At 40.1% G+C, this 13,634-nt stretch overlaps 1 protein-coding gene across 1 annotated transcript in view; it reads right to left on the bottom strand.

The window, feature by feature from the left end:
• LOC108750630 (teneurin-a) overlaps positions 1-13,634 on the bottom strand; it is a 487,296-nt gene that overhangs the window by 20,985 nt on the left and 452,677 nt on the right. Inside the window, exons 10-16 of the mRNA XM_018490196.1 lie at positions 8,091-8,210; positions 6,831-7,480; positions 6,047-6,260; positions 3,256-3,520; positions 1,888-2,018; positions 1,556-1,702; positions 667-874 (exon numbers count right to left, since the gene is read on the bottom strand). Coding sequence (XP_018345698.1) covers positions 667-874; positions 1,556-1,702; positions 1,888-2,018; positions 3,256-3,520; positions 6,047-6,260; positions 6,831-7,480; positions 8,091-8,210 — 1,735 coding nt within the window. The remainder of the gene's footprint in view (positions 1-666; positions 875-1,555; positions 1,703-1,887; positions 2,019-3,255; positions 3,521-6,046; positions 6,261-6,830; positions 7,481-8,090; positions 8,211-13,634) is intronic.

Below are 13,634 nucleotides of genomic sequence, written 5' to 3'. Positions count from 1 at the left end.
GTGTGTATATATATATACATATCCTACATAGAAAAGAAAAACATAATAAATATGAATATGTACCCCATCGTAAACTGTTACCACAAATTGAAACGCGTAAGTTACATGATAATATTCATAACTCGATAACCGCGTGCAGCGTGACGCGATATATTGTATTTTCGCACATTAAATTTGTCAGTCCTGTAAACTGCAATTTTGATATTAATAACGCTTTTCAGGACGTTCATTGCATACGTCGAAGACAAATTTTCACGGCGTGCCGTATCAAAAGGAATGAAAGTGCTGAACCAAACACGATGATACGCGTATTTCTGGCTAACGATAAAACCGAGAAAAGTAATACGCGGTCGCATGAAAGTCGTAAAAAGGCCAAACTATGACACGCAGCTATGCTATTTTATCTTCATTAAATGTCATATGTGCAACGTTTACGATCGACCGAGTCGTTACCTGCGTTTATGTACATATACTCTAAAACATTAATGCAAAAATAAAAAGAAGAGAGAACGTGTGCTGGGCGAAAAATCTGTCAGAAATGTTATGAAGGAATGGCAAATTCTCGGTCGTTCGGACACGTCACTCTCGCTTATCTTATGAAAGTAAGAGACTAAGCGAACTCTAATTCGAATTTTAATACGTCCGGGTGGAAATGATCGATCTTACCTTTCCGTGTACTCGTCCATGTGGGCGTAGCTCTGTACGCTGTTCTCCTCGACAAGAAACTTTACTCGTTGATAGAAGGACGCTGTGACGCTGGGTGGTTGTTTTCGGAGAAGAACGTCCACGGGATTATTACTAGCAAGGCACATGATATGTTCTGAACAAGCTTCGTGCGAACAGCACTCACTGTCAGAGCAGTCCATCATGCCATCTAAGAAAGGCAATCTGTTAAATATCCACTCGAACATATCTTGCGCTCGATAAGATTCTATTTCTTAAATGATCTTTTAAGGATGTATTACACGTGGTTTTTAACAAAATGAACAAAGTAAATTTTTCCGTATTGCATTTGTGTATATGTGTAAAATAATACAAGAGATTGATGATGATTTATGACATAGATCAAAAACTATTTAAATAAGTAGACATGTTTTAAAAAAAAATAATTAAGATAAAATGAGAAAATTTTCAACTTAAACTATTAAACTATTAAATTATATTGTTATATAAATATTGAGTTTATTGATATGTTTCATACGTATATTAACATGCATTTTTATACGGAAAGTATAAATTTTTAATTTCAATCATTTATGCAGAGATTATACACACCTGATACATCCTTAAACAATCTTATCTCTCGCATTTTTACGAGTTTAATAAAAGATTAGATAAATGCAAGTAATAAAAATTGACATTTCGTTCATGCTGTTATAGTTTAATGTTATGTAGAATGCAAAATTAATATTTTTCTGTAGGCAATACTATCTCATAATAAGTAAATTTCCTTTCTCCGTTTATTGATTTTTCAAGAGTAATATTCGATACACAGATGGATAATAGTATGCCATTAATTAGCGTTGATTTAATACTGGGTTACTTGAGGACTTACCTTCGTCATTGTCAACGTAATCATTACATTCCAATTCGAGTCGTATGCTGCAATCTCTGCCGGCCCACCCGGTTGAGCATTCGCAACTGTATTCGCCATCCTGTAGGGTACACAATCCATGGCGGCTACATCCATTCTCACATCCGGCTATTAAAGAGAGAAAACCATTTCCAGACATCGTTTTCAATAATTACAGTCTAATCGATTATTGAAAAATAATATTGCGTCGTTTCGTATCGGAGAACTTATTATTGATAGCAAAATATATGCTTACACAACAAAGTAAAACACCGAATTTATTGCGATAACATAGTCTTCTATTTTTTACGTACGTAATGTGCAATGTCTTCCGTTCCACCCTTGACTACACACGCAGGTTCCATTTTTGCACTGGCCATGCTCGGCGCAACGCAAGTCACACGGTTTTTGATCGCATTTCGTTCCAGTCCAGTCATCGTGGCATCTAAAAATATAAATATGCCTCGCACCTCACAGATTCGATATGTACTACGGACATCAATTAATTTCTATTCAACAAGCGAAGTTACGAAATAAAAACAGTGAAAATATCCGCATAGAAAATATAATAACACAGTTTTGTTACACATATGTATATACCTATTACTCGCGTTTTGGTTACATTAATTGTTTCGTACTTCGTACACGATACGAAAATGTTTCTAACAAGATTCGTTATGTTAAACGGCGGTATCGCCGAACGTAAAATAATTTCTCGTCGTTTATACCGGCTGCAATAAAAAATGCGAGTTTGAACTGAGTTCCGAAGTTGTTCTGCCGTAGTGAGGAACTTTTTGCACTTAGAGCCTCTTTTACGCCAACTCTTGGGGATGGAACGAGGGAAAAAGAGGGGAGGGGAAGGAGAGGAGGTGGTAGACGAGAGGCGTCAGCTTTAGAATATGAGAAAGGAGATCCTCTCTCGCGTCCTTGATTCTGACAAAGGAAAGTAGGAAGGGACGAGGACGGTCCTTCGAGTTGTGATAAGTTGGCGCCTCGTAAGACAGAGCCTTTTTCTCGCAATTTTTCACCTTTTTAGCCTCAACTTTTGTGCCTGCGATCCTGGCGAGCAATTTACTCATTTTTAGGCCATTCTTCGCCCACATCTATCCCACAATATTTCAATGTCCCGACAAAACGTTACTCTTTCTCTTTCCTTCTCGAGCGCGGATTACTATTAAATGCTTCACGACGTGCCTCCCTCGTGCATTCGTTGAAAACTTTACGACGTTTCTCACTCTTCGACGCGGCATTACCCGGTAATCTATTCCAGTCGTAAAAGTTGCAAAAAGTTTGCACGTCACACTCTATGAAGCGCAGAGAGAGAGAGAGAGAGAGAGAGAGAGAGAGAGAGAGAGAGAGAGCGCGTAAATGGCCGCCACGTCCGCACAATTCCGCAAATCTCCCGCATTAAACAATGATCTTGCGCGAGGTGTGGGCGTCATATGGAAGAGAAACGAATCGAGGTCGCATGGAATTCCTTTAATCCGAGAAAAACGACCCTGGTCGTTGTGAGACACGCGTCACTTTCCTCGTTCAATCCCGGAGAGAGCGGCTGTTGGCCGGCTGCGCCAACGGGTAACCCAATTCCGAAATCCCGGTCGCAACACGTCCACGGAGGGCCCATAAAGGACAACGATGTATAAAGGACGGAGTACGTATGTGCGTCATATGTGTATACTGACTTGCAGCGGCCTTGCTCGCAGGATCCATGAAGTCCGCAATCTAGACCGCAACTCGGCTGCGAGCAATCGACCCCCGTCCAATGCTCCTCGCAAACGCAGGCCGCAGATTCGAGGTCGTACGTGCCGTGATCGGAGCAGCCGGGCAGACACTGGTACACCTGCTGATCAACCTGATTGCACCGCTCGCCCTGCCAGCCGGCTTTGCAGTAACACTTGCCGGAGACACAAGCGCCGTGACCGCTGCAGCTCGGATCAGAGCAGTCGGCTGAAAGTCGAAAGAGAGAAAAACGAATCGAGTGCGCGTTTAAATTAGAAATCATCGCGTTTTTACGGTTCGGCGCAACCCGCGGAGAACTTCTCGTTAAAGGCTAAACTTCCCGTTCGCGTGGTGAACGCATCCCCGGTCCGCATCCCGTCAGTTATCAGAGCCCCCATCCCCCTCCCCGTCTTCCCTCTCCCGTCATGCCCGGATGCCGCTGATTGCGTCCATGGCGTGGACGAATGGACCAACTTTTTAAATTATGGCATCGGAACAATTGCATTATTCCCGCGGATCCCACCTGCCCCGGGGAAATTATGAAACTTAATTCCACAGCGTCCTTGGCGCAGCAGCGACGGCAGCGGCAGTGCCGTCGCGGGCCGCATCGTCGTCTGCGTCCGCTGTGGTGCGTTATATGTATACGGGATACGAGAGATGAGAGGAATTCCTGGCGGATTCTTCTTGCATTATGTATGCGCGACATTGATCGAACGGGATCATAGATTTGTTCGCTTTCATTAGAACCTGACAGGTGCGTTCGCGCGCCATCGTGAAACGTAGAAACGCGAAACGCGCTAAATTGGGCGTTGAAGTATGATACCATTAAGTGTATTTAATGGTACATACAGAATGTTTCCTCGGAATGAGCTCTTTTCGGTAAAAATGTTGAGACATCAATTTCCAAGTCGTGAACGATAAGCGAAAACGGTAGTTTTAGGAAATTGTTCATTCGGCAGAAATTTTATTTAAATAATAGATAATAAATAAGTGAAGCAAGACATAATTTATTCGTAAATAATAAACAAATTTTTGTTTGATCAACAATATGTTCGATTCAACGATAATTTAAATAAATTCTTATCTACATAATTATTCGAATAATATATATTCATTATCTACTATATTTGTACGAAAAGTATACAAATAATATTATTCCATTATATTATATCGAATAATATAATAATTTAAACGAATAATATTTATTTATATATTGTATTATTGTTAATAGTACAAATAAAATTATTGTACATTTTTTCTTAGAAATGTTTCATTTTCAAAACGTATTTAAAAGTTGATAAGAAACAAAAAATAACTTAATATGAGCGGACAGAAAATTAAAGTATATAATTAGAAAGAAATTACATACATATTGCATACCTTTTCAGAGAGCCTCTCTCTCTCTCTCTCTCTATCTCTTAAATTATTATTCTTGTATGTAATAAAAATTCAAGTAATACATATTAATTACGATTCTATTAAGTAATGTTTAATATTAATTGCATACTCTTTTTAGATTAATTTAAAGTTTTATAGCATACATATTTTTAATTCATTTTTCGAGTTGGAGAGCTTCCTTTGCAAGTAATAATAACAAAAATAATAATGAGAATAATGCATAATAAATAAAATTTTATTTGAATAGTAGTAGAAAGTTAAATAAAAAATTATTGGAACAATTTGCTCAATTCTACGTCATTTTGATAATTAAATAAATCTTTCAAAAATTGAGTATGTCATAAAATAAATCATGCATGTATTAAGTATATCATGCAAATATAATATATAAAATATAACACAGATATTGCTATTGCCTCTGAAAGAAACTCTTTAAAAGAAATGACTCTTGATTCGGATTCTTATTCGCCAGTTAGTTCTCATTTGCCGTCGCAACTAATGCAAATCCGTTTCCGCTCCTCAAATTTATCGTTCTTACGATTGGAGCTGACATATTTCACTGACGTGGAACTAATACCGTTTTCGCCTGCGTTTAGGAAAAAGCGACGGGCGAGCGTATCTCTAACGAGGACCGTGAGAATGTCAGAGACGAAGTGTCTCGTTCCCGGCGAATAATCTCGTCATTTATATCGTGCGTCACTCAGTCCCCGGAAGTTCCGGGGCTACGTGAAATTATAACGTATCGAACGCAGCTGCGTGCCGCGCGCGCGCACACGCCCGTGTATTATTCAAATTCCCGCGAAACAATACGAAACTAATTGTCGCGCCGAATTGGCATAGCTTGACCCATATGTAAATTTGGAGAACTCCGCGTGCATTAATTATAGATTGTACACAGGCCGACTGTGTTTCCCACCGACGGGGACTCTGCATTACTAATATCTTGAATCTCCCCGGATAGAGGGCCAGGACGTACGCTTGAATTATGGGAAAATTAATGATGCTGTGACAAACATGAAGAAATAACGATCCCGGGGCAGAAATAGATGTTCGAGGTAAACGTTTTCCGTCACCCGTGATTTCCGCTAAGCCGTTTTTAAGGCTGAAATATGTGCCGTAACATCGTGCACATTTGCAATGCAACGTCATCGCTCGTAAATTGTATTCAGATCTTTTCAAAGTATTCCGATATTCCGATATAGTCGATCTTTTCCCTTTTTCATCCATATAAGAAAATATAAATTAAATTTAGAAGCAAATAAATTACTCTTAAATTTTTCAATATCTCGAAATACGCCTCTCAAAACGTTTCCTAAACGCATATCGTTTGATTGATCCTCTATCAACCCAACTTACGTTCGTCGCAAAAGTTGCCCTTCCAGCCGGGATTACAGACGCAGGATCCTCTAACGCACTGGCCATGCTGATTACAGTCAGGAACTTGGCAGTCACCTAACGGTATGTCGCATTCCGCGCCTTTCCAGCCCTCCTCGCAGTGACACACACCACCACCGTACTGTCCGTGTGAAGAACACAAAACCGGACACACGCTTTTGCTGCAATCAGCACCCTGGAATCACAAAAATTTGATTTCCTTAATCTTTAATTTCTTCAAATGAACAAATCATTTAAAGATAATTATTGAGTTGGAAGAAAAGTAATATCGTATTTTTAGCTCAAAATTATATGTAGAATACATTCGTTAAGAATGAATAAAATGTTAATTTCAAAAAAGGATTTTAAAGCTTAAAGTCTCTACTTTCGAAGGGTCACTATGTTTTTTGTGTTTCTATGAGTTTGGTAGATTTTTACATATAGAAAATTACGAGCTGGACAAAATGGGAAATTTTCTTCTCACTTTGTGGACTGCGTTCACGTGCAAAAAAAAAATTGTTAAATTTTCGACTTTCTAATGTAAATTTTAACTTTTTTTAAAAAATCATTAAAAAAAAATAATCCTATGATTTTTTGTTGCCGAGGTAAATAAAAGGAGCATTTCGACAAACTGAATCGGCGCGCGGTATGTACAAATAAAAAATATAATTGTAAATCCACATATCGAATATTATCAAGATCCACTTCGATGAAAAATAGGAATTTTTCTCTTATTTAATTTAAAGATAATTTTGCAAAAACGCACCTGATATCCGTCTATACAATCGCATTTGCCAAGGTAGCACGATCCACGTCCGGAGCAGTCATTGGGACACGTAGTGGAAACACCTTCGGCTTCCGTCACGACCAAAGTAACCTTGTAAGGCTGCAACTCGTCGTTATAAACGGACAGGAACCAGTCGCCGGTGTCAAAGTACTGCAGTAGACTGACATTAACCATCAGTGGTTCCACAATGGTCCTCTTGATGAGCACGTGTTGATAAAGTGCGACCGGTTGCGGCACGCGCTCCACGTGGATATCTTGCGGACTGGTGGACTGCATAAAACTGACGGCAGTGATGTCCCTCTTCAACCTGTGGACCACCCTGCCACCTTTGACGAACTCCACGAAATCGTACTGTGTGACGCTGGGCGCGACGTTCCGTCTGCCGTACACTGCGAAATTCGCACCCCACGGTAGGGTCAAGTTCAGCCTGATGAAAGCTGGCTGCTTGTTACGGAACTCCGTGTTCCAAAAATGGTACGGCTGAATAATGGCGGAGTGCGCGACGTTGTAGGCCTGCAGCTCGAGCACGGCTGGCCATTGCTGCGCCGATTGCTGGATCTGCGGATCGCTTTGTTGATCGGCGCTGTCCGCGGCGCTCGAATGCTCCGCCGTACTCGTAGGCAGGGATTCTATACGAGAGAGAAACCCGAGGATGTAACACATTGGATGATACAGTGGTAAATCGTTAGGGAAGTCATATAGCAAATAAAATCTAGTAGTCTTTTTATTTAAAAAAAATCTCTTTCTGACTTACATCACACTGCAAAGTGACTTTCGTTTAGAATTTAGATTGCAAATGTAAGCTGTATGGTGTATAAGTTTGACGAGTAAACAACTAAAAGAGAAAATATCATATTTTTCTTTCTAAATGCATTATTTTCAGAAGGAAATAAAAATATTATTTTATAAATAGAATATTGTCAGATATTTTTATTTTGAGTCGAGCAGATCGCGCCCTTTTTATGTTTTTTTTTTTTATTGCTTCATATCTCTCAGTTTATCTTCATATCAAGTGTGTCAAATGTACTTCAATTGTTCAATTATCTTTGGAAATTGGTACAACTCATAGTGTGAAGTCTTTACAGCGGATGACATTTGGATATAGTCTTTGCTAAAGATATTATATCGACGAAATGTTCATCCACTCGCGCTTCCCAAAAGCAATTAGCGTATGACGCTATGCGCGAGAGTATTTACATCATGCAGAGTAGATGCAAATTAATACCGCTCGATATTTACCTTCTGTGGGGATCTGCGTGGATATCGAGTCGTGGATGTGTGCGTTTTCGTGAGTGACAGCCTTGATATCTTGAACCAGAATGCAGTTAGTGCTGTCTATCGGGCGCATAGAGCTCACTGCTGGAAAGTAAACAAAGCCATTCCACTTTAGAATCAAAGAAAGACGAAAATCTACTATGCGCGGAGAGAGAAATGCCCCACACGCAATCGCGCGTAAAAGACACAAATGTTATATTTGCAACGTACGACCTAGTAGATTCTAGTACGAAATAGTATTGCCCGCGCGACGCTTTTATAGCGTCAGGAATCAAGAACGGCTTTAGTCGAACGTCTGGCAGGAGCCTAATGGGTTCATAAATTCGGACAATCGCTTTCGAATTACGATAGCACACTAGATTTCCCATGACAACCCGACCTTCTTGCTCGAGTAACTTTTAAAACAACGTATCCCTGTAATAAAGTTTGAGATCTCATGGCTTAAATCACAGTTGTATCGAGCGTACAATATTGCTCCATCAGATCAAGAATTCTGGGCTAGTATACGCTATAATACCTTTTTTATATCGTCTATATATAATATAATATTTCTCTTTAATTTCAACAAAATAGTGATATTTTCTTAAATTTTAATAAAACAAGATTGATAATCAAAGATTAATTCAACAGTACTTATTATAATATCGCTCTCTTACTTAAAAAAATGATACAATTTAAGAAATTAAGTTTCCTAGAAAAGGAGAAAATTATTTTTCAACTTGACGGAAAATGATTTAATTTACTAGTTAAATAATATCGGCAAAAATATATTTCTTAACATGATTAAATATCATTTTTGTCGTTTTAATTTCATAATTCTCAGAAACTCTTTTTGAGTTGGCGATTTTGATGATTCTTTTTCAAAAATTACTCTTTTTAAATTGTGACGATTTTTTATATAAAGTTAAGTTAGATTACTTTTAATAATTGATAGAATAATATTTTTCTAACTCGTTCATTGTAGAAGATAATAAGTAACTCGAAAATCTTAATTTTTTAGTTATGTCTTTTGAAGTAAGGGTGCCGTATGTCCAATGACAAATCATATCCAAGATTTGGGTAAAGATCTCTCAAAAACCAATTAATATCGCCTGATATAATATAATCCAAGATCCGATTATGTTGATGCTATACCAGTAGTTATCTGAAGTTTCAGGTCATTTATATTAATGTTTTCTGAACGATAAGTGCAAGTTCGTTGAATTTAAACGCCATGATAAATTCGGCAATAAAACCCTTATCCGTGGCGGGATATTGCGGTTTAATTAATTATCTGTCTCGTGCGCCGCGAGCGCCACGAATTAATTACGCGGTTTAACGAGAGTTTTTAAAAAGCGGCAGGCCCGGGCCAACGCAACCCCCGCCTAACGACCTCTTGGCTTATCAACGCAACAAAACATCGATAACGCATAATTGAATTTGCGTGTTATTGCCGCGCGGATGATTTGACAAATCGCGATTCGCCGATACACTCGGCGCCGATATTTAATGGACGCGTTTTCGCGCCCCGCGATTTATCGTATCGCGGATTGTATAAGCTTTCTGTCGTGATAATAACACTCGTTACTGCGTACGCTGTACCGTTTCTAGTGGAATTGCCATTGTCATATACGTTATTGTTTTATTATATCTTTATAGCTTTTATTTTGCTAATATACACATAGAAAAATATAGCGTTAAATAAAATAGCGACTCTAAGTGAGCTTTCAATATTTCATACGAAAGAAGTAGCACGTAAATACGTGAAAGTTTAAATTAGATAATTTAATAAATGCAGAATAATACCTAATGCCCCCAATAATTCTCCCAATAACTTTGTCCCTGGCCATAGAAAAGTCTTTTGTGTAGACGATAGTCCTTCACAAGTTTCCTCGAGGTAAGGAAGCTGTACGGTACATGCGAGATAAGGGATTACGCGTACACGTAACAGTTTTTCGTGTACGTACGCATATGGACACGACCGAGCGTGTACATGTACACATGTACGCATGTCAGACCGGAGATAGGCGAAATGACCGGAAAAGAGCGACTATTCCTTCGGGATCGACGTTGCCTGGCCACCATGTAACTATCGCTGAAATTGAGTTGCAGTGAACTGTGAATGACCTTATTTCGCGTATATGCCAGTCAGCGTGGCATCGTTTTCGCGCTCCCGCTTCACTTCGCTGCAACTCAGCAATCCAACTTTCCACATATCGCACTGGATATCGAAAAAAAGAATCACCCAGTAATTTCAACATACTAATACTACGATTAACAAAAAAAGAGACGAATCATTTATATATAATCATTTTATACATAAAAAAAAAATCGATATTTGTAATATACCGAAGAGAAGTTTTCCTATATCAATCTTCGGTAATACAGCCGTGCGTTTCTTAGTTTATCTTATATATAGACTTTATTTTAGCAACGCTTTAATATCGTAGCCGTTGGTTCCTAAAATATTTGACGTTGTAAATTAGGAACTTCGGATGGCGAATGCAAAATGAGCTTACACTTGGGATCTCTAAGCAATTTAATCTACCGGCAGCTGCGACCTCCGAGACGTTCTGTGTGTTTAGCTATAAAGACAATACTGCGAAACAAAGTCATCTCAAAATTCAATATATATGGAACGTGAGATTGCCGAGTTTTGACGATGAGCCACCGGAAATTTAAAATGGCCATAATGTGAGTTATACGGAAGGGGTCGTTATACCGCCTGTTACCTTGCCTTCGCAAGGGATGGAAAAGGCGAGCGCGACTGCGAAGGACAGCGGGCACGTTCACGGGGGTGGAGGGGATCGTGAGAGAGGGAGAGGGGTGCAAAGGAACAACTTTTTCAATTATATACCCCCGGATCGATAGAGCGATTCATTCCCGAGAATGATTCCCGGATTATCGTAGGATTATCCCGCCGCCACCCCGGCCGGTCCGTTCTACCGCCCACTTCCGCTCGTACGTTATAATGAAATGTTTACAATCGATCCGTCTACCCTTTCGTTCCGATCCACCGAAGCGTGAGTCCAGACACGACAGCGTTATCGAGCTGCCTGCTATGTCGTTATTATTGACGAGTTAACTATTAATGGCGTAGTAATAATGTTCTCTCGTGACAGAAAACAAGCGGTTGAATTATATCGCGTATATTTTTTAATGACCTTTCATAAAAAGTTATCACTTTAAAGTTGCATCAGTTTGCAATCATAATTAAAGGATTTTTATGCGAGATCTGAAAATTTGTATGACGGTCAAAGTCCGTCTTGTAAGTAGTGTATTAGACCTTATTATCCGAAATCGCAGAATCTAAGAGGATTATGAAGGAAGAAGGAAGGGATACGAATAGTTCGGCTGCATTGTATTCTACGAATTTGAAAACCTTTTTGTTCCTTCTTACTTTTAATTCTACAGTAGGATATTTGTGATTCGCGTTTTAAAAATTAAATACTTATAAAAAATGAGCAAAAGTAAGTAGGTACATACCTATACAAAGTTTTATTTTCATATGACTTACAAACACATTAAAAATAATTATAAGTGGCAAACAAAATTGTCTAACTTAACTCTCAACTTCACGACTGTTTGTCAAAAGGAATTACCGTTGCAGCAGTTTCGCTAGCTACTTGCAAATGAAATCATGGAAGAAGTCCACGTCGGAAGTGGCTTGTCGCGAAATGATTTTGGCCCTATGAGGGCCACAAGCGAGCGAGCAAGCAAGCAAGCATACGTCAAATTACCGAAAAGCAAGGCAACTCGCGTGCATGCAAAATTCGTGCGTTCTGGAACGAGGCAGAATAAGGACAAAACGAGGAGGAAGGGTTCGCGCACAGCTTCGTGTATCTCGCAATGTGTGCGCACATATATACGCAGTCGTGTGTGTGTGTGTGTGTGTGTGTGTTTGAGTGTGAGTGCGAGAGAGAGTAGACGGACTTGCAGCAACCGTAAAAGAGAAGCGGATGCGGAGGAGGTCGGAGAGAGGAGGTTGGCTGCGGGGTAGTTTGGATACAGTAGCAAACAGGCAGATTGGATTCCAGACTCGATTTACTGGAATGCAGAAATAACAGCTGGCGAGCAGTCTCCTCGAGGCCGAGAACCGACTTTGCAGTCTCCACCACGTCCCTCCCCCCTTCCTGCGACACGCAGACAGAATGGGGAGGTGGAAGAAGAACATGGACGCCGAGATGGACAGTTCCACAGAGAAGGGGGTGTTTATAGATTCGCAGAGCACAATACTCGGCCCAGCTACTCTCGCATCCCTTCCTTTTCCCGTCAAATCCCCTTAGTCCCTGCGACTCCGGATGATGAAGTCTAATACATTCGCAAGTCGGACCATGACCATCGTACGGATTTTCAGATGCAAAATGCAAAAACACGATTTGCGTGAAGGTGGAGAAGAGGCAGGGGGGAAGAAAGCAGGTTCCCCTTTCTGTTGTACGCTGATAACAGGCAAGCATTAATTCCTCTAATCGGACCCAATGCCGTGGAGATGCAGTGATTTTCAAGCCTGTTCGCGCGTATCTTTGGCCTCGCACCCCGTTGGTTCCTGCATTAGCATAACGGACCTGGTGGAGCTATTTTCCTAGATCTTTTTGCAGTAACGATAACCTAACGTGGTTCTTTCAACGTTGATCTTAACGACGCGGATCAACGAGGACGATTTGTCTCTCGTTTTCTTGCCGTGAGCTCGTTAATAGAGCCACCTACTAACGGCAAGAATGTCGTCGTAGTGTTTAGCTTCAGTAAGATTTCACGTTTACATACATCGCGGGGTTTTGCGGTTGTTATTTATGCAGCAAAGTTTACCAATGTTAGCCATAGGGCGCACCGAGGTAGTGCGCCGTTAGTTGCACGGCTATCGATTTGTACGTCGGGTAGGCCATTGCCCTGCGAAATTGCCCGATTCGTTTAGCAAAGACACGTACTTTTAAATTCCGATAATCCTCTCCTCCTCGAGCGAGTACAATCAAAATTTGAAAAAAATGTAAAATTGATGACATTTGAGGACGTTAAAGAGGCACACTAGTGTTGCCACCTGAGATAAAGTACCTTTTTGTGTCTCCTGTGGAATTCAGTTATTCATTGTTTTAACGGATAGAAAGGCGTGGTATCGATTCGTATATGAGTTCACCTTTTCTCCCTGATCGTGTGACGTATGGATGTATAGTTCCTCAGCTACGAGTGTTATGGGTAAAACGCACCCCATGCCACGGAAACGCTTCCTCGCTATCGACGGGCAATATTTTTGCCTCTCCCTAACCGGATGGAGCCAACCACTCCATGTTAAATGAACCATTACGCTGGCAATGTTACGCCGTAGCTACGCTTCCTACGGAAGATCCGGACTTCCGCTGTTGAACAGTATTTAATTTTCCCGAATACAACTTTGTACATCGTCTACGCACGATCATATTATTCTGCTCTACGGATATGATAATAATAATCCAATAACGAGTGAAGCTAAATTTAAGATTAAAGGTAAACGATTTTAGTAAAAGCAAGCAAGAAAAATATGATCATAATTCTATT

Source organism: Trachymyrmex septentrionalis, unplaced genomic scaffold (assembly GCF_001594115.1).
Source record: "Trachymyrmex septentrionalis isolate Tsep2-gDNA-1 unplaced genomic scaffold, Tsep1.0 scaffold37, whole genome shotgun sequence".
NCBI classification, from domain to species: Eukaryota; Metazoa; Arthropoda; class Insecta; order Hymenoptera; family Formicidae; genus Trachymyrmex; species Trachymyrmex septentrionalis.
This window is presented reverse-complemented; position numbering and strand designations above follow the sequence as displayed.